Genomic DNA, 21,019 nt, shown 5'->3' with positions numbered 1-21,019 from the left:
ACGAAATGGGTATCTAATCCTCTTGCTAAGTTTTGACCCCCAAATTTTTAATTTACAAGGCAAAACTAAAGTTTGTTTATAAAATGTCAAAATTCCATCTCAAAATCAACGTATTGCCCTTAAAACAAAATAAATTTTTCATCTCAAAATCAACTTAGTGTAATACATAAGAGCATTTAAAATATTCAGAATTAACTGTGAACTTTAGGGAGTATACTTATAAGCATAACAGTTCGTCTGTACAATTATTTTTTTTTAATGATCCTAATTGGGGTCTGGAGATTAATTCACCAAATAAACAAAAAAATAACCAAGAATCCCCAAAAATTAAGAGGGACTACTTGAACTGAAGAATAGTTTTCAGAATCCCATAAATTAAGATTGAACCACTGGACTACCTGAGGTATTGGTTGTTAGGATCCGGAATAGAATGAAAGCTGGGAACTATTGCGAGATCAAACTGGAAAATGAGAGGAGTGAGTTCACGAACACGAGCTCTAGCTCTCTCAACCCCAGCCATCTCACCAGCAATAGAAACCTGATTAGACTTCTCGTTGGGATTGCTCCTAAAATTATACTATTATGAGAACTTAACTTTATGTATGTATGTCACACTATTACAAACATGAAAGCTCAGCTTCACTGTTGCCGTTTCCAAAGTTTTAAGATCAAGAAAGTCGATACTCAGTTCAATAATCCATAAACTGCTGATCCTACATCAATGATTACTCGAAGTGTTTTTCACTCTAAGCTTCTAAAAACAGCCCGCAAATTTCCCCATTTAGGAAGAGTAAGACCAAGGTTGTATGATAAGGTTGGTTACGGAAAATGTCGCCTCCTTAGCTAGATAAAAACATCAAATGACGTCGCTGATTATAGGGGCAGGAGTGACGTCATTAGAGGTTTTTATCTATCCATGCTTAGGAGACGACATTTTCCGTGCGTAGGAACGCATCGATAGTAACAAACCTTATTATACAACCTTGAGTAAGATAACAACCTTTCAAGTGAACGAAATTTTATGCATGTATGTCACACTTAACAATCAACATATTTCATCCAAGATGAGTAAGAATATGATTGTAATATTTTTACAATCCTGTTATTCTTTCTTAAAGGGACTGTGAAGGAAAAATGTAAGGGGGTATAGGCTGAAAGCTAATCACTTTAGCTCTTGATCGCGACCCATGAAAGTTTTATCTGATGTTCCTATCTCGAGATATTGATATAAAACTGTGTTAAAATTATACGAAAATTCATATATGTAAAATGTAGAAAATCTTAAACTTAAATCACGTGACCAGAATTATCACCAATGGCAGAGCAGTATACTGGTCACGTGTCTCCGCCTGTATCACGTGACCCTTTACTGCACTGCCATTGGTGGAATTTCTGGTCAAGTAATACAAATGTATAAATAAAATTATGAATTAAATCTAAAAAAATAAAAATAACAAAAGTAAAATTAGAATTGGAGTAAACCTAAGTTACAATTAGCTTTCTCTGGTATAACCTCGCTTTCAGATTGGTTGCATATTCGCTGAATTTGATCTTTTTAAACCCACTACTTTAATACAAAATTGCATATATATTAAATTTCGTATAAATTTGACAAAGTTGAAAATCAATTTCTCGAGATAGGAACATCAGATATAACTTCCATGGGTCACGATCAAGAGCTCAAGTGATTAGCTTTCAGCCAATATCCCATTTCATTATTCCTTTACAGTCCCTTTAATCACAAGCTAAAGCAATTAAATGCCACGTTGAAAAACTACCATTAAAAAAACTTGCCTGTTGCTGTCCGGGAAGTGAATGTGGCAGTTAGTATCAGACATAACTCTATTGCAAGTATGCTTTACTTTAATTAAAGAGCTTAAAACGGACAAGTCATTTAAAAACCGTGACCAATAAATAGAACCCCAAAAAAGCTTGGCCTTGCACAAACGTTTTTAGCGATGAGATAAGCTGAGTTAACTCTTCTCTTCATCCCTCAGAATTTTTGTACAACTCATTTGTCAAATTTCTTTTGCACTATACGAGTCTACAATTTTATTGCATGAAAAGCATTTGAAGAGCGTTCGGTAACTAAAGTGATTGAAATAATAAGAAGCTGGAATGAACATCTATAAATATTATTGATCTAAGTATTATCATTGAGTTGTAAGCTATAGGTGTGCTAGGTAAAGTTGTGATCAAACTTTAAACATTTACGCGTCAAGTGTTTTTTTCAAATTAAAGTGAACAAATAGTTTAATCAAAACAAGATTGATAATTTAAAAAAATAATTTAACAGAAAAAAAGTAATTAAAGCATGATTGTGCCTGCGAATAGTGTTGCCTCCCTTCCCAATAATATGTGAGTGGTCAGTATAGCTCACATCCATCTTCATGGTCACACGACTGTAATATTAACATAACTATTATCAAATTAAAAATTTAACATTATAATTGAAAAATTAAAAACTTTTAATGATATTTTTATTTGTTTTACTTAAAACATTTAAACTTTAAGTGGGGGGGGGGGGTTTTGNGATCCATAAAAGGGAATGGAATTTATCATGATTCCAAATTTTCATCTAACAAAGGATATTTTTCAGAACAAGGAAAATACTCCAATTTCATAATCTAAATATCTTGGCAACCTAATGGTGAAAACCTTTGATATTCCAAACTGTTTGCAACATCGGTTACAAAATAACTCTATTTATCTTAAAATAACTAATTCATCGGGACATCGCAATTAAAATCTTTACTAAAAAATCGTCAGATTAAATGAAAACTGAAAGAATCCGAGATGAACCAAAAATACATGCTGAAGTTGAGACCTGCGAAAAATAATAATTCTGTCCACCTGTTAACCCTAGTATCCAGGACCTCAGTAATCCTAGCCTTGGCAGCTTTAACCCCGTCCTCCTGCCCACCTCCTACACGAATATGAGGATCCTTCTTGCTCTTAGCTCCGATCTTCAACCTGAAGATAAGACCAGGCTAAGTTACATTTCATTTAAAATTATACTTCATATAATTACATCCTTTTAATTACATATGATTTAAAGTTACATTAAATTATCATAAAAAATGATTGTGTGGGAGGGGGGATTATGAAATTTATTCACGAAAATTCAAAAAACATTGACCCAGGTTTTACGAAAGGTCAAAATAAAAATAAAAATTCAATGTAATAAAATAAAAAACAGATTTTATCTTTACCTCCGCTACCCATCATCATAAGCTCAAGCTTCCTCCTGTCCACCTTAAACCTCTCCTCGAAGTCGAACTGTTGGTCGCTGATGGAGTTGATGTCGTCCCGTGATGATTCACGCGACAAAGCTAGAACAAAATTTGTAATCGACGTATTGCATCGTAATTTTATAACTATCGTTTTTTTTGAATAGTTTAACTTAAAAATCGTTTCTCTCGCTATTTTTTTAGTTTTCTAAATTATTCATTTCGTTTTTGCCTATTCCTAGGTTTACAGCAAGATTTTTAAATTATGATGGTCATCACCTCAGAGAACAACTAAATTGTCAAAGAAATAAAACGTGCAATTTTTTGAAGGTGTGTGGGGGGCCGCCTCCATTCCTTCAAACTATTTTACAAATTATTTATACCTGAAGCACCATCCCTGGATCCACAATCATCTCGCAGATAGGGATTCTTCAACCTGACGGTATTTAAAGGGATTGTCAACGAAATATTTTAGGCGACTGTTCTAAAATCAAAACGTTCCACCCTCTGTGTAAAGCGAGCAGTGCACAATATACAACGGTATCCTGTAAATCTTACTTAAGCCAAGTATGAATTAGATATTCTTGCTTTTGTTTAACAATTTGAGTCAAAAAATCTTCGAAGATCTAAAAAGATTTACTAATCTACTTTTTCAAGGGATCGAAATCTTAATCCCGGTACACAAATAAATGAAACCATTAAGTGGCTTTAGTCGTATTGCATGTAAAGACTGAGAAGTCTGATTCACAACGATACCCTAACTACAGTTTGATCATGTATGAATTAGATATCCACGTTGCTTACAATAAATAAACGATTTTTAATTGTAGTTCTTGTTAAGAATCTGCGGCATGTGAGAAACAATGATTAAAATTCAGATAAAAACAATTTATATAGATTAAAATAAAGATAAAAAATAAGTGAACCGGACATATCCATATTACACAAATGAATAATAAGTTAACCTGAAAAGATCGTTTGATAATCTTGAGTTCTCTTCCAGGTTCCTTTTCCAAGCTCCTCCGTCCACAGTGTGCGGATTGTGCCAGGCTGCTCCGCCTCCTCCAGAGTTCCAAGAGTTTCCCGTTCCGCCGTCGACATTAATTCCGCCAAACATCATATTGACATTATTCGCCCTCTCGGTCCCATTCTGTTTCCAGTTTTCTTGACGCCAAAGCTCCGGTCCGTTCGGACGCATTCCGTCATGGTTGCGACGCCAGTTGTCCTGATTTAAACGCAATCCGTCCTGTAAGTGACGGACACTTTCTTGATTAAATTTCCAGTTATCCTGATTCTGTCTCAACACTTCCTGATTTTGTCGCCAGTTCTCATCTGTTAACGAGGATCCTGTTCCAGTCTTCTAAAAAAATCAAATGGTAAGCAAAAAAAGATCCAGATCTCAAAATATCTTAAAATCTGACTTAAGAAAATTCAATTTAATATACAACATTTTTTATTTAGTTGTTCAATGGTTTATTGCATTTCAGATATATCTGATAGACGAATATAAAGAACTAGTAATTTTATCACAAGTTGACAAATTTCTTAAGACTTATACAGTCTTCTATTCAATTGTTAACAAAAAAATGAACTGTAAGAAAAAAAAATTTCGTGGATTTTAAAAATTTAATGACAATAGAATTTTGCTGGAGGATAATTTTTGAGTGCCTAAACCTTCATGTCAAGTCCCGCACAAAATTTGGGCCCGATCAGTTCATCCGTTTTGAAAAACAAACAGAGAAGCAAAGTATATATATAGATGACTCAAATTAAAGGTACATACAAATAGTTAGTCTAAGATTTCATAAATTTAATAAACTCTTGAATAAAAGCCGTTTGGATGGAATAGAACTAGTCTAAGTCTCAATTAAACCCAATGGAAGGGGGGCAGGGGAGGAATCCATTACAAAATTTCGGACTTGTCCCTCCATGGAAAAAATTTAGGACGTAACTAAAAAAAGGGAGACAGCTTCTTAATCCTTCAATTTCATTTTTAAGATTATTCATCATTAAAACCTTTTGATACCTTTAAAAGCATTAAAGGGGGGATTTTTGGAACTAACAATTCAACTAAAAAAGCACATTAACTGGTGGTTTCTACTTAAATTGTCAACTCAATATTTTGAGGTTTTCGGGAAAAATTAAAATGATGCACCATTTTGAAAACGCAATTTTGAGAGGGAAGAAAATAGTTACACCTTTTATATGGTATGTAACAAAATATACCAAATTTCCCGTACAATCGAAGGATCCTAAAGTCGTCTTCTAAAACAAATATTTTTGTCGTATAATTACCGAAATGTCATTTATAGTCCTCCAGGAAGTGGTGTTGTTTAAATGCCTGCCTCCATTATTAGATCTCCAGCTCTCAGTTCCCTCAGTCGTCTGCCACTCACTAGCTTGCGGTCGCTCATGTGGCAAACTTGCTCTCCAGTTGGCCGACTCTTGTGGGATATCCTTTAAACGCCAGTTGTTCTCTGATGCACTCAAACGGCGGAGAATATTCAGTTCCGTGGTGGAATCGCCCCCTGAAGACGTTCGGCTTAGTCTAGTCCCAAGGGTTTCGAGATTGCGCCAGTTCTGCTCATGTTCAAGAGCTTGCTCGCGTTTTCGGTTGTCTACAATTTGTTAAATTTAAAAAAAGAATAAAACATAAATTTGTAAAAAGAAATTTAAGAAAATTTAATGCATATTCATTTTAAGCTGATAAATAACCGTTCCTGAGTCTAACGCGTCCACCCACACTTTCTCCTTGTCGTCCTTCTCTGCAAGAGCAGATCTCGTCCTTACCCCAGGCGCACCCGAGTCCAAGTCTCGTCCCATTTCAGTCTCAATCTCGTTCGACGTCACAATGTCCGTCCCAGTCTTTTCCTATTTACGTTGATAAAACACTAAATGTGTGATAATTAAGGTTGACCTTTAGTATTTCAATATATTAGACAAAAGCCCAATTTCATCAAGATTTCTAAAACCCTTGAGTGGATTTATTTAGTCGAGATTAAACCCTAAGTAGAATATTCCTGCGGTTTCTTGAACAAATTATTACCCTGGGTAGTCCAAATTTACCCTAGGACTTAAATACTTAAAAAACTATTCTTAAAATCATCCCTCTAAAATAAACAATCTAAGGATTTTAAAGATAGAACGGGTCAGTCCTAGTATCCGATTTTTGGACCCCCCCCCCCCCCTTATCGATTTTGTACATGACCACTAATTTACAGCAAAATTATTATTATTTTTGTTATTTTAGGGTTAGGTTGAGNACTATAAATAAATATATTACTTAAAATTTTAGAGTCACGAAAAGACAATACTTGTTTTAATACAGAGAAAATAAACCCTGCAAACATTATGTGGCCGACCAACCGATGGCGATCATATAAAGTACAGAATTATTTACCCGGCCGTTCTCAATCACCAATAGAATTTTTACTAATTCTGAAAAAATATGCACAATAAAAACGTCTGATGGGTCCCTTTAACTCTGAAGAAAAACTCTATTTACCCATGAAGTACCCAAGGTAACACGGCTTAAAATACCTTTCCATAAATCAAACATAACAGAAATTTATATTTTATTCAAACCTGGCGATCCATTTTATAATTTGGAGAGAGATCTTGTTTCCTCCACTGTTCCAAGCGGAGTGTGCGCTGCATTATGTTGACCCACCAAAACCGGTTTTCAGTATACAGAGTACAAAGTAGCCAGGAGCACAGACAGTACAAGTGACCGGTCAAGCTGTAGAGAATGAAAGAGAAGTCATTGCTTTTCTGCAATTAAAAATTGTTTATTAAATAACTGCCGGGACGGCACAGCCTGCTCCTCCTGCGGCCCACTAGTTTCCGGTTTCGTGAGTTTCTCAATCAAAATTTGAGGCAAATCGGTCCAGGAGTTCCAGAGTTGTGATCGGACATACAAACAAAAGTACCAGCAGAGATTACAACTTTATATATTAGATAGATGTAACTTTAGGAAATGGAACTTTATAGGTATTTACAGTACAAGTGTAAATATAGGAAGTGTAATTATAAGAAACGTAATTGAGCCCACCTTTCCTCCTCTCATGCGACCCCTACCTTATTATCTATCTATAGCCCCAGCTCCATCTACACTAATATACAGAAAAAATGAAAAATGGGACATCTTTTTCATACTTTTGAAAAAAAAATCGTACATTTTTAGATTAAGATCCTTACATTTATGGGCTAAAAATCCGCACCAAAAAAAATAGTTTTTAGAAAAAACATTCAAAAGTAAAAAAAAAAACATCAAAACTATGAGAAAATTTAATTTTTTCTATACATCATCATGCTTTCTCCTTTTTGTGCGCAAGTGAGGGTTACCAAATTTTAGGCAAAGGCTGACCTAACATTGCTTTATATCTTATCTGAACCATGACCTCTGTACAATTGTACACATAAACAGGGGCGGATACAGGATTTAAGTGAGGGGGGGGGGGCAAGATTTTTTAGGAACAAAAAAATTCATAATTAGGAACAAAAAATCGCGGCGCAGGCGAAAATTTTTTTTGACTTAAAAAACTCAAAAAGAGTCAAAATTAATGACTAAAGACTAAAAAACTAGATTTTTAACTTTAAGGAACAAAATTAACGGATTAGAACAGGAACAATTAAAAGATTGTTCAGGAAATAGGAACAAAAATAAATAATTAGGACAGGAATTTAGGAACAATTAAAAGATTGTTCAGGAATTAGGAACAAAATTAAAGGATTAGGACAGGGATTTAGGAACAAAAATAAGATTGTTCAGGAATTAGGAACAAAAATAATGGATTAGGACAGGGATTTAGGAACAATAAAAAGATTGTTCAGGAATTAGGAACAAAAATATAGGATTAGGACAGGGATTTAAGGTGGGTCGGACACAGTATTAGGAACAGGAACAATAATAGGAACATTAGCAATTTAAAAACAAAAAGAATTTACTAGTTATGCTTAAATGCATCAAAATTAGGACCAATATTACAATTTTGATAAATGAGTATTGATTAAGGAACATTACTAGATATGAACAAAATTATAACTTAAGTCTAGTTTCTTACAAATTTCTAATTCTAAATTTATCGTTAACAATAACATTTACTTGTTGTTGTTGATTTTTAAATTAAACTGAAGAAAAGAAAGTCAAGATTTCCATTAAATAAAAAAAGCTTGAAATTGAAAAACCCATACGATTTATAAATTTGGGAACATTTTTTGCCTCGAAATCTCAGGGAGGGGCTACGCTGTTAAGCTGTTCATAAAATAAAATTCTCTGAATTTAGATGAGTTCTCTTTGTCTCAGCTAAAAACAATAATTAATGGACCTTTGTATTAAAATGTTATAAGATTTAAAGTTAGGATGATTTTTGCACTATATCAACATTCTAAAGACTGTTCCTGCAATGATCCCAATAACCATGGGAGCTTGTCATTTATTTTCAACTTATAAGATAGAACGAAGGCAGACCACATTTCGGAAAGCTTAAAACCAGATAATGATGTGATCTTTGGTTCTTTTTTAAAAAAAAAATTCGACTCTTTGTACTTTTTTCGAGTAATTTATCAAATTTAAGATATATCTGAATTTAAAATGAAAACTTCAAAAAGAAATTTCACATTTAAGAAGGGATTGCATTATAACAAAAAGAAAGAAAGACTAAATAAAAATAAGGGAATAATAAACTAGATTTTAACTTTTCACACTCATCACACATTTAAGTTTAGTAAGATAGATATTTTGCCTGTTATGCAATATGTTTTCTTTCCCGTAAGTGCTATTGAGAAGCTATAATTTGCATCAAAACCAAAAAACTGGAGGTATAAAATGTACAGATTTGAGTTAAACTATAAATAAATATATTACTTAAAATTTTAGAGTCACGAAAAGACAATACTTGTTTTAATACAGAGAAAATAAACCCTGCAAACATTATGTGGCCGACCAACCGATGGCGATCATATAAAGTCCAGAATTATTTACCCGGCAACTTCGCCATCGACACATAAAGTCGGTAAAAATATTTCCTGGGAAGGATGTAAATGCCTATGAATATTAAGAAAAGCTCAAGCGTAAAAATATTCAGTTTTAACAAAAAATTAGAAAAAAACTCCCCTGCAAGCTTGAGGATGAGTACAAACAGCTTCTCCTAAACCTGGCCATACCTTATATTTAAGTTCAATTTGTCTCCATGTTACTTTTTGCTGTACTATAGTTCATTATAATCATTAATCTACAGAGCGTCCCATATAATATTAGATTATCTCCAATCTTTAAGGCCAAAATATGCACATAATACTCGAAAAATCTAGCATTTTCTGGAAAAGAAATTTTTTATTAGCCTTAAAAAATTTTTCGTAATGATTCATTCTTCTTAAATTTTCTGATTTGTCCCCCAAATCGTAATTTAGACCCAATGACGCGGTCTAATTTGATATGGGACACCCTGTATAATAAGATAAGGGAAAAAGATAAGCTTAACAAAATACAAAAAAAATTAATTAAAACCCTGTCGTTTCAGTAAACAGGAGATAATAAAAAATTACCAAATAATTTATTTCAGAAAGCACTCAATTTCTCTTTGATTTGGAGAAAAAATCCTCAACACATAATATTATTGGTAACAAAAATTAGATTTTTTGCCAATTTTCTTCCCTTTTTCCTTCTTTCTTTCATTTTTGTCTCTGATAGTGTGCCTCCCCCTTCCTTCGGGGGGGGGGGGGGGGTAAAAAAGGAGGGAACGTGCACCCCCCCTAGATGACCTAGATACGGGCCTATCAAGAACTTCCAGCTTCTTGTCATTCGAAAGCTTTATATTTCATGCAGTTATGCATCATACTTTTAAAGTTACAATAACCTCTTTGAGTATGTCATACAGAGATGCTTAGTGTTATCAAGTTTTTCATTTGTTCATGAAAAAAAGATATTGGTAATAATTTTAAAATAAAACTATTTGTATGAGTTTTCGTCACAGGCTAAAATTGTGGATCAGCGATAAGCTTTTTTTGAGCTAGAGCAAAATATTAAAATAAAATTAGCATTTCAAAAATAATAAAAGAAAGCTATACCAACATAATTCATAGGAACTTTGTCCAGTCAAAATGTCAACTTATTAATGTTAACTACTCAAAGATAAAGTTGTAACAAAACAGAAAAAATTACACCTAGAAATAACTGAAATTTAAAGCTCTCGCAATGACGCCTAAAATGGACAAAAATTGATCCCTCAGTACTCAAAACCCTACTGCATAGTTTTTTTTGTGGGTCACCATGTACTTCTAGAACACATTCTTAGATGAACACTTGTGAGGCCGTTACTTCCATAAACTACATTGGTCGACAACTTGACGTCTCCTGTATTGGTCGTCAGATGTACGGAGAAATATCTATCAGATAAGAATTTAACATGGGACATCTAGCGGCCAAGATATCGTCCCCCCAAAGTACGTGAACTACACTACCACTTTATTGAGAGGACGGGCTCTGGAATATGTCCATAAGATGAATAAATTTTAATTTGTCAATGGAAACAACAGTCAACCTAACATAATTAACATTCAGAATAAAGATATTAATTTACTTACTAGATTCTGACGAGACTGTTAGTTGGACGAAATCGAAAAATTAAGGTTTTTCAGGGCTAAAAATTTTGAAAATCCGTGCAATTTTTTGTAGAAAATCAAAAAAAACCTTACATTTTAGTCACCCTGTACCTTTTACCCCAAAATTCATAGATTTGCCCGACTTCATGTAAACCCTATGATTTGACCCTCAGACAAATTGGAAATTCTCTAAGATTTTGTAGGTCACTAGGCAAATCAGGAGGAGGCTCCGAAGGTAAGTTCAAAAGGGTTTGCGGTGGCTCTTCACCATATCCCTCTCCCTCATCTGGGAAATGCTTAATTATTAAACATATGTAAATATTTATTATTATCCTTGTGTAGTGTCGTCATCTTCTATATTCTTCATCTTCTATTCCTCTTTAAATCACTTACCAATCATTTTCTTTCTAGTTCATTTTCCTACATCAACATTAGCAGTTTAAACATTAATCACAGTATATCAGTTAAAGATTTCAAACCGTTAATAATATCGGCCATTGCAATCTTCATATGAAATTATAACTGAAGAGAAAAGAAAACTGATTGGATAAAACGATTGATTACTTTTTATTTATAAATTTGTTACGTGGGTTCCCATCAACACGTTCAAAGTCGAAAAAAACAGCGAAAAAGCAAATCACTAAAAATGTTGATACAGATTTACATTTAAAATAATATAAGACAGCAAAATTTATATTTAGGACACNAACTATTAAGTGATAACTAAAGACTGGGAACTAAAATTAATCTAGAATGATGAGAAGAGGTGATACTAGACCAGAATGGTATATGGTTCCACCTCCCCTCAGAAGAATGTATGATGGGGAGGGGGGAGCAATGGGTAAATAGAATCAGGGAGGGGACAATGGGAAGGATGTAAAATTATGAGAATTTATTTCTATTGAGTGTGGAAGAGGGTAGTTGTATATGTGGTTAACAACACTACACAGTTTACAACATATATATTTTAAACATGTATATGCTACTATAGAGGAAATCAAATCAAATATATACAGATAGCACGAAGCAGCGCCCTCAGGCCTTTATACATAGTTACAGGAAAAATTTGCTAAATATGTGGGGGGGGNATCTTCTTCAGTCTTAAATCCCACCCAATAATTTCCTCTGCTTCAGTCCAGTTGTTTTATTAGTTGAATATTTTAATATTGGATTAACTGTATTATTTACGCTGATTCACGCATACCAAAACACGCAGCTTCCAACTATTATATCACAAGGGTAGTTTAGAATATATTGTTCCGGGAGTAGAATCACGCGCCGTTAATAACGGTTCCCGATATTCATATAGACTCCATCCTTCTTGCCAGGACATTCGCCACTACATAGGCGGGTACATTCTATCCAAGGCGGAGAGGATATACCGCCAGGTAAAAGCGGAATACTAAGGCGGAAGGTTGAGGACTTCCACGTGATTTAACAGAAAGATGAGAGAAGACACCAGAGACCATTTACACTGAAATATAAAAACTGTTTAACAAAGAATTCTCAGAAATCTTGATATATTAAATATGAATGATGAGTTTGATAAAATGAATTTATATTTAAAACATCGTCTCGGATCAACCATGAATACAAGAAAATATAAGATAAATAGCTGGAAAACAACATTTACAGGCAAAAATTAAAAACATTTGAATGTTCAAATTAAAAACATTTGAATGTACAATACAATGTTCAAATTAAAAACATTTGAATGTACAATACAATGTTCAAATTAAAAACATTTGAATGTACAATACAATGTTCAAATTAAAAAAATGGTTACCTAGCAATATATTCTACTGGATGTTCCTAAATCTTAGCAACCTTCTCAGCAACAACTACAGGGTTACTCTTGCTGATCTCCTCAGCTCCAAGAGCCTTAACACATTTATTCATTAAACAATCATAATCGGATGTTTTAGTTTTTGAAATCCAAACATAGAATAGAAAAAAACAGTTCCTTTACTTTGATTTTGAATATTTATTAAAAACTAATAAAAAGTGGAAAATCAAAAACCTCGTCAAATTAATTATTTTTCTGTCTATAAATATTTAGCTCGTTTGTCTGTGTCCAATAAACGTCAAAACGGTTGAACGAATCGGGCCAATATTTTTTAAGGCAAGTAATATTACCTCTGGGAAGGTTTATTTAAATTTTGTCTGAATTTTTTGGACAATTAATATTTCATACCTAGTACATTTATAGAAATAGTTTTGTTACGGCTGAACTGATTGGGCCTCAAGGGTAGCTTAATTTGTGGAAAATAAAAACAAAGATTTGAAAACAGGAGAATGCGCTTTTTTATTCTTGTCATGTACGCATGAAGAAACTATAATTAACATTTAAAGACTATTCTCTGACTTATAGAAACCTAGATTTTTTAACTAGAATAAACGTGAATGTCATAAATTTTTACCTTATAATCGAATCCACAAACATGTTTATCTGAGTAGCGGTGTATGGAGCAGAACAATCCGCCACATCTGCATGTGAAACCTAAATACACAAATAAGTTATAGATCGTATATAATTATATATTGTAGTACCTACAATAATAATACCCAAATAATGATCCAATGTACATAAAGATTCATAACCTCTAAAATCTTTTCCGATACTTATCCTTTGATTTGATTTTTATTAGCCTTCCATTTCCAGCGTTACCCTTTCAACCTTTTTTATGATCAAATAATTGGAAGATATCGTCATTTTTCTACAGCGTTTAATTCTGATAACTTCCTCTTAATTATCATTGTATGGAAAAACTCGATTGTAAATTTTTTCAATCTTCATTAAGAAAAATTTCAGACAAAGCTTTCCCAAGGGTACCGTTGGGAATGGGACATTACACTCTATAAACGAGGAGTCACAGTCCCTTTAAAAATTAACTGAAGAGTGACAGACACAAATTATTTACTTAAAAATAAGTCTAGCCAAGAAATAGACAGATTAAGGGCATTTATATTTTACCAGACCGATAAAAAGAAAGGCGTCAAAATGGATTGATTCCTATCTGACTGCTTGACACTGCAGAAAATTAGATAGTAAACTTACCGGTTAGTCCCACTTTTTTCTTGCAAGACAGGCACCTGTTCTTCTTCTTCTTTCCATCCTGACCCTCCTGCTCTCCACCCCCACCTGGAGCTACACAAACCTCTTCAACCTTCTCCGGTACAGTAGTTACAGTTGGGACACCAGTCTCGATACTGGATCCGGATCCGAATGCTCCTCCGCCGAAAGCTGCTCCAAAAGCTGCAGAGCCATTTCCGTCTTCAATAGAGAGACTAGCCATGCTTCCTACAATAAAAAAAATAATATTAATACTACATTTCAATTAGATTACATTGTCTGAAAAAATTAAGCTATAACGAGACGTACAAAATGACTAAACTTTTAAACTCAAATCAAGCCAATTAAGGGAGTGGAAAAAAGGAAAATAAATAAGGAGTCTCTTTGATTAATTCTAAACCAGGGAATTGACGTCAGTAAGTTAGTAAGGAGGAAAATTATTTTATAAATATAATTCATAATATTTTATCGCTTAACACATTTGTATCGTCGTTTGAGATAAGAATGCGTGATTTCTTTTTCTTCAAAAAACATTCGCAGAGCGCGGCTGGTCATTGTTTTTACTCGATTGTCCCAATGGAATTTAAGTATCTTAACGATCCTTTGCTTGTGGGAATGGAATCATGGGGTCAGAAATGTTGGTCAACAGAAGGTTAATTATTAGAGATTACCCAAGCCCAGTTCTCAAGTCCTGACCATAAACGCCAACCATGGTTAACACTCTTTGAACTGGTGACTAATAACTAATCTACAAATACCCCTGAAGTTCTGCCTGAGCTGTGTGTGTACTGTGTACCTGGAGTAGGTGCAAGGCTGGCCGGCATATTGGTGGGCGGGGCCTGCTTCTTCTTTACTAGATCCTTGTAGCAGACACTGCACAAACCTTCGTTCCCAGCATTACTGTAGAACCCGCACCCGTTTCTAAATATTCACATTAATTAATTTGGATTTTCTCAGATTCAAACAGAAACTAGTTACTGTCAACTTTCCATTCAATTTTCATGTAAAATAGAATTGAGTTTTTAAAATAATATTGATTGTTTGGGTTAGTTTAGTTGAAACTGATCAGACCTGCTTGCAGAGCATAATTAAAATAAGCTTAATAACTTTGTGATAAATACGTGTCTGTTAGAGTCAAGGGGCCTACTATGGGTAATTTAAATCAAGTAATCAACTTTTAATTCTTATATACATACATTAGCAGATATTTTTTTGAGCTTCTATTATTTCTAAGGGTTTTAGCTGTAAAGAGGAGTGAATCTTAGGAAAGTAAAATATTGTGATATATAACATTTCTCTTAAATGATACGACATATTTATTTATTTTACATGTGATAAATAAACGATTTTCGTTGACAAGCGACAAGTTTTGGGTTGCTTAAGCATATCTTAAATGAGACAAAAATATGGTTTCATTAAACACAAATCTGAGAATAATATATTGAATCAAGAGCCTCCTAAACTTTTTAAAATTAAAAAATAAACAGATGAGAGTCGATACCTTCCCCCCCTCCCACCACCCCTGTCCTTGTCTTATCACAGATAAAGATAAAGCTAACTAAAGATAAAAAGAATTTAGCTAATGAAATTTATGAACACTGGGCTTAAGGCGCTTCGCGCCCATTTCTATTTCAATTGTGAACATGTCCTCTTAGTGTACATTGTAAAAAATTAGCGAATTTAATAAAAAATCGCGGATTTAAAATCGTTAAAAATTTTGCAAAAATAAAAAAATTTAACACACATTTTTTGAATTTTGACCTTTAAAAACCTTCCCTGGGGTCACGCGAGGTGCCACACAAATTTGAGCCCAATCGGTTAAGCCGTTTTGACGTTTATTGAATACAAACAAACAGACAAGCAAAGTATATATTTACATATATGAAGAGTGTATTAAACAATGTTTTGAAAAGGGATTTGGATCAAGGAAGGCGATTTTTCTAATTTTTAGTGACGATAAATAAAGTTTTAATTTTTTTCTCTTAAAATTTCTCCCACAATTTTGATCTTGCATATTGAATATTTTGTGATTACCTATATATAAATGGATCATTTCTATTTGAACTAATTTGAAAAGAAATCTGAAAAAGACGCCCCGTTATATTTCTACTAAAACAGCTAAGATGTAATTAAGTCAAAAATGCAATGTAACAAAAAAAGCTTAACAAGTTTTTTTCCATCGACGTTTTCTTGCTTGAAAAGCGATTAATTCCGATAATTTGCTCCATTATTTCTGAAGCATAGATCCACTACTCACTTAAAATAATCAACTTTCAAAAGAGAAATATGAATTAGAGAAAAGTTTTAGAGGAAACCATTGTGTCGACATTCCATTTCAAGCTATGCTGTATTAACCTGCAAAGGGTGGGGTGATTTTGTTGAACGTTTCCGTCTCTGCTGTCCATCCTGGTGTATTGTGGTGGTAAACCCAACTAGAGAAATTTAACAAGGTTGATTGAGTCCTGGTCCCAGCCTCGTTACACTACTGTCTTATCCTCTCAGAACATAAGCTGAAATAAACAAAATATTAAAAAAAATTTTCAAAATATTTTATCCAAGGAACTTTTTTAAACTATATATCACAGTTCTTTGTATAAACTTAAAAAGTCGTGTATTTCCCCTAATTTAGCGATACAAAATCCTATTTTATTAGTGCTACACAAATTTTTTTTAACAAAGAGAAGAATCAACATAATGTACTGTTTAGAAAAGGTACCCTGGGCCCTGTAATATCCAACCACCCCACTCCCAAATAACTGGTTCCCTAGTTAGTATAATTAGGTAATATTTAATTGAACTACTAGGTTGGCTGGGTTTGTACTAACTGTTTAAAGAATCATGATTCACCAGTAAAGATATGACGTTCAACTTGGAATATTCTAGAGAATATTTCAAAACTCGCAAATATTTCACTAATTGAGTAAAATAATCTCTTCTTAGTCTAGCCGAGTCTTAGTCTAAATAATATATATTTTCAGGTTTAGACAATATTTTGATCTAACCCGTGTTGATGACTGATTATAGGTTGAAATAATATATAACAGATTGACCGGTATTGGTTACTATCCGGCCTAGCTAGTGTGACCGACCCCCGGGAGGGGGAGNGGGGGGTCTTCAAATGTATACTAATTCTTGACTTAATAACTGCGCAATAAAATAAAAGAATATTTTAGTAAAATCCGCCTGTGTGAGCTCAGATATAACGCCGAGTTTGTTATAAAATCTACTAGTGTTAGCATATCTACACTGCCCAGCTGCCTTCAGGCCTACACAGCTGAATACAGGCCTCAAACAGCTTTACAAGCATAATACGCAAAATAACAAGACAAGATGAAAAACAACATATCATCAAACTTGGAAAAAAACAGAAACCCTGAGTTGGATTCGATAAAATACTCACTTAAGATCAAGATGACACTTGAAAACGTTGATTTCTTTCGGATCAATCTTTTCTTTGTTTCTGAAGTGAGAAAATTTATAATAAAATAGAAAATTTATGATAAAACAGAAAGTAAAGATCTTATAAAAAGTTTGATGAAAAAATTATAATTAGCAATATTACACAACACTACTCTGCAACAGCACTTGGCAGTTCTCTGACAAGTTTGCAGTTGAGTGTAGCTCAGCTCGAAGTAGAATGGAGACTGGATATTAAACTAGAAATGGCTTTCCACCTTTCCAATTGCTTTCACATGGGAAAACACGGAAATCTCAGGGACTATTTTTTTATTCATTGCCCTCAAAAGGTCAAATTATTTGCGTATCATCTCGTTTGTGGCGTTGATAAATGTGTCACAGCAAAAAAATAAAAATAGCAGTAAAACTAAAATTATGTACCTTAAGTTTGCCCCAAATACGAAGAAAATAAAAGGATGAGAAACCCCTGCTAATTTTGAAAACGACAGTTCCGAAACTAAAGTTGCGCATTTTTTTGACAGAAAATCTTGCGCATATTCCAAAGTAAGGTTGAAAGTATCATTTGTTGCGCCCTCGTGTTTATCATTGAATCCGTTGGGGGGGTTAAATTTCCATTGATTCTAATTTGTCTGAGAGTAAATGAATTCCTTTGTATAATATTTATAAATTTATATATGTCTGAAATCGATTAAAAGGGGCGTGATTAAATGAAAATTGTTGCCTACAAAAAAAACCCAGCTTTTTATATAGGAATTAAAATTTCTTAGTTAAACTTTTTCGAATGTCGTAGTTGCATTTGATTTTAAATATACGTTTGATGCAAAGAAAAATAGATTGAAATTACATCACTTAAAAAAGGCAAACTCCAAAGCATTTTTTGATTAAGTAAGTTGGTCAACAATTTAAGAATATTGGCACTTGTTCAAGTCGTTTAAGTATGTATGCTTGTGTTTTTGTGTATGCATATATCTATTCATCTAGCTAGGGGAGGAAGGCCAGCCACAACAATTTCTAGTCCGAGCGACATTCTCCTCATTTTCTCGTTCGAGCCACCTCGAAATCTTCGTCCTTCGAATATTATCTTTTTTTAAATGTTCAATTCTCCAAGATAAAACCATTTTTTAAGAATCGGGTCACGTTATAACATTAACGAAATATTAAATTTTTGTAAATCGAAAAAAATACTTTCAATAGAAATTAAAATTTTGAGTGCAATGTCCTGAAAACTATTCACCTTTTTAACGCGCATTTTCAGATAATCTAGGTGTAGAATGCCGCAAATATTTCAAGATTATAGAACTTTAATCTTTTTTGTTAATTTTATAACGAAAACCACCGAATTTTTCCGGGTGGTTCCATGGGGAAAATTATAGGCAAAGGTATGCAAAAAATTTTGTTCATTTTATATCACGCAGTTTAGCCATTACGGAGGCAGAAGAGATCTAAGTTTCACCTAAATAAAGTTTGACATCATTCTCACGGCTTTGAAGATTTCAACATTATGTAATCATTACAATACTTAAGTCTATCCGTATTTTATGCCCTAACGTGGCCTTATTTTTAAAAGATAGCTTTATCTTCAAGAATTAGAAACTTATAAACACATTATAAGGCAAGGACAAGGTGGCTCGGACGAGAAATTGTTGTGGCTGGCCTTCCTCCCCTCATCTAGCCCATGACCTAAAAATGCTTAGACAAGGGAGGTACATGTTCTTTAAAAGAAACAAGAGTGTCATTTTAGAAAATTATAATGTCTCTTAAAACAAATGAAAAACCGAAAATGTAAGAATCTTTAATTTTCTAATCTAATAAATAATCTATGTTCGGGATGAAAACAAGCACTTACTAATTTCAATCTAATAAATGTGTGAAAATTTCATACTGAAAAACTCTTTGTTAATTAGAACGCAATGCCTTGGTTTCTGCAATCAGTTGCTCAGTTTTCTTGTTCCGTTTCTCAATTTCAAAAATGTGCAACCTTGAGACTAGATAAAAATCTTTCACATGAAAACCAAGATTTAATTAAGTTTTTCATCATTGGGGTTTCCGAGTACCCGACGTAATATCTGAAATTCTAACTTAGAAACAGGACTAAGGACCGTTTGATATTTTTCTTCAAAACATTGCATACTTGGCAAAATTCCACATCACGGTCACATGCCTTGTAAAATTTTATATTTCATTTCAAAATTTTGAATAATTAAGAAGAGAAAATTTAAACTGTATACTTTGCTGGTCTGTTTGTTTGTCACGGCAAGGAGATAAAGAATACAAAGAGGGGGCGATGGGATTCCCGTACTCGTTGCACGTTTTTGTACTGCTGAAGAACTAGTTTCTGTGTAACAACAATAACAAAGGCAGCCGATCTAATCAAGGAACAACAGGGTGCCCCACATCAAATTAGACCACGTCAATGGGTATAAATTACGATTTGGGGGACAAATCAGAAAATTTAAGAAGAATGAATCATTTTGAAAAATTTAACAAGGTCAATAGAAAAATTATTTTGCAGATAATGCTAGATTTTTAGAGTGTTATGTGCGTATTTTGGCGTTAAAGATTGGAGATAATCTATTATGATATGGGACGCTCTGTATATACAGGAACGCCCAACTTAGATATACGCACATAATGTACTGTACACTGTGGGAGGAATGTAAACAAACCCAAAGAAGTTGACGGGAAAGGACTAAAGCTCTGATGTGATATTACAGTCCAACAAAAAACAAGATAATATATAAAGTTAGAGCGAATACATACGATTTTAGGCTTTTTGGTCAATAAAAAATAAAATAGCAACAAAAGAAACTAGTTCTCCAGCATTCCAAAAACGTCACAGAAAAGTGTACGGAATTCCTATCGCCCCCTCCTTGTATTCTATACACATTGACCATAGGGAAGGTTTATGAATCATGAAAATTTCAAACAGTTCTCTCCAATTTTTTTTCTATTTTTTAATATCATAAAATCCACGTAAAAATTTCATTAAATCTGCGAACTTTTTTATTAATGTTTTTGAAATTGAAAATTTCGTCGCGCAATAATGCCCCCTCCCTCCAAAAAGTCTTGAATTCCGAGCATATTCTTACAGAAAATATGATACACATCTTGCCAATAGTTATTAAATTCAAGTACTAATGACGCCTCTTTAACATTTTACGCAATTAATTCTATTGCGCAATAAAAAACAAAGCGTAGTATTGGAGGGGGGGTTAAAGAAAAAGCTGAGATTGAAGAATAGTTATCGACTAAAGTTGCAAAGTTGCAGTAACTACTCAACTATAAATAGCATCCTCTCCTGGTGCAGTGAAGTGGCAGAATAAGATTTCTAGTGGGAGAAGAGGGCCCCTGGGGGATAATGAGGAACGGAGGGCAAATTAAGGATATACATTATACATACAAGCATTAAATAGAAGTTCTCTCTGCTCCCCAATCAAATTATTTAGAAAGAAATGTTCTTTTTTGGACTAGAGTTACAAATCTTCAACATTTTTGATATATAAATATTATGGGCCAACCAATTAAAACAACCTTCTCTAGCTAGGTTGGTCCAAACTACGTGGTAAATTGTGATTTTATATTTGTTTGATCTCGTAAGTTATAAATAAATAAAAACAAATAACAAATATACAAATAAACAAAAATAAGAATTTTAATGTGTACGAATGTTTTGTGAAATGTCTTTGCCAGTTTTGCC

The 21,019-nt window shown here is 33.4% G+C and overlaps 3 protein-coding genes across 4 annotated transcripts in view; all 3 read right to left on the bottom strand.

Moving 5' to 3' along the window:
• Positions 1-2,990, bottom strand: part of LOC111698166 (protein bicaudal C homolog 1-A) — a gene marked incomplete at its 5' end in the record, with an annotated part of 28,655 nt that extends 25,665 nt beyond the window's left edge. The window contains 4 exons of the mRNA XM_023468424.1: positions 399-566; positions 1,795-1,842; positions 2,325-2,402; positions 2,854-2,990. Of these exons, the coding sequence (XP_023324192.1) occupies positions 399-566; positions 1,795-1,842; positions 2,325-2,402; positions 2,854-2,990 (431 nt within the window). The remainder of the gene's footprint in view (positions 1-398; positions 567-1,794; positions 1,843-2,324; positions 2,403-2,853) is intronic.
• Positions 2,991-3,156: 166 nt separating this feature from the next.
• LOC111698154 (uncharacterized) lies at positions 3,157-6,993 on the bottom strand. Its single transcript, XM_023468412.1, has 6 exons — positions 6,816-6,993; positions 5,951-6,101; positions 5,526-5,848; positions 4,196-4,590; positions 3,614-3,666; positions 3,157-3,332 (listed from the first exon to the last, which is right to left on the bottom strand). Exons 1-6 carry the CDS (start codon positions 6,885-6,887, stop codon positions 3,157-3,159), a joined length of 1,170 nt encoding a protein of 389 aa, XP_023324180.1. The 5' UTR covers positions 6,888-6,993.
• A 4,968-nt stretch (positions 6,994-11,961) lies between these two features.
• Positions 11,962-17,810, bottom strand: LOC111698194 (zinc finger A20 and AN1 domain-containing stress-associated protein 6). 2 transcript variants are annotated; one of them, XM_023468458.1, is made up of 7 exons: positions 17,743-17,810; positions 16,261-16,415; positions 14,702-14,826; positions 13,891-14,133; positions 13,253-13,332; positions 12,619-12,713; positions 11,962-12,306 (listed from the first exon to the last, which is right to left on the bottom strand). In XM_023468458.1, the coding sequence occupies exons 2-6, from the start codon at positions 16,308-16,310 to the stop codon at positions 12,645-12,647; spliced, it is 567 nt and encodes a 188-aa protein (XP_023324226.1). In that variant the 5' UTR covers positions 16,311-16,415; positions 17,743-17,810; the 3' UTR covers positions 11,962-12,306; positions 12,619-12,644. The 2 variants fall into 2 exon arrangements, with proteins under 2 accessions (XP_023324226.1, XP_023324225.1); XM_023468457.1 differs by lacking the exon at positions 17,743-17,810 and adding an exon at positions 17,306-17,411.
• Positions 17,811-21,019: the final 3,209 nt, after the last annotated feature.

Source organism: Eurytemora carolleeae, unplaced genomic scaffold (genome assembly GCF_000591075.1).
Source record: "Eurytemora carolleeae unplaced genomic scaffold, Eaff_2.0 scaffold21, whole genome shotgun sequence".
In the NCBI taxonomy this organism is placed as follows: Eukaryota; Metazoa; Arthropoda; class Copepoda; order Calanoida; family Temoridae; genus Eurytemora; species Eurytemora carolleeae.
The sequence above is the reverse complement of the archived record's forward strand: the minus strand, read 5'-3'. Positions and strand labels throughout refer to the sequence as shown.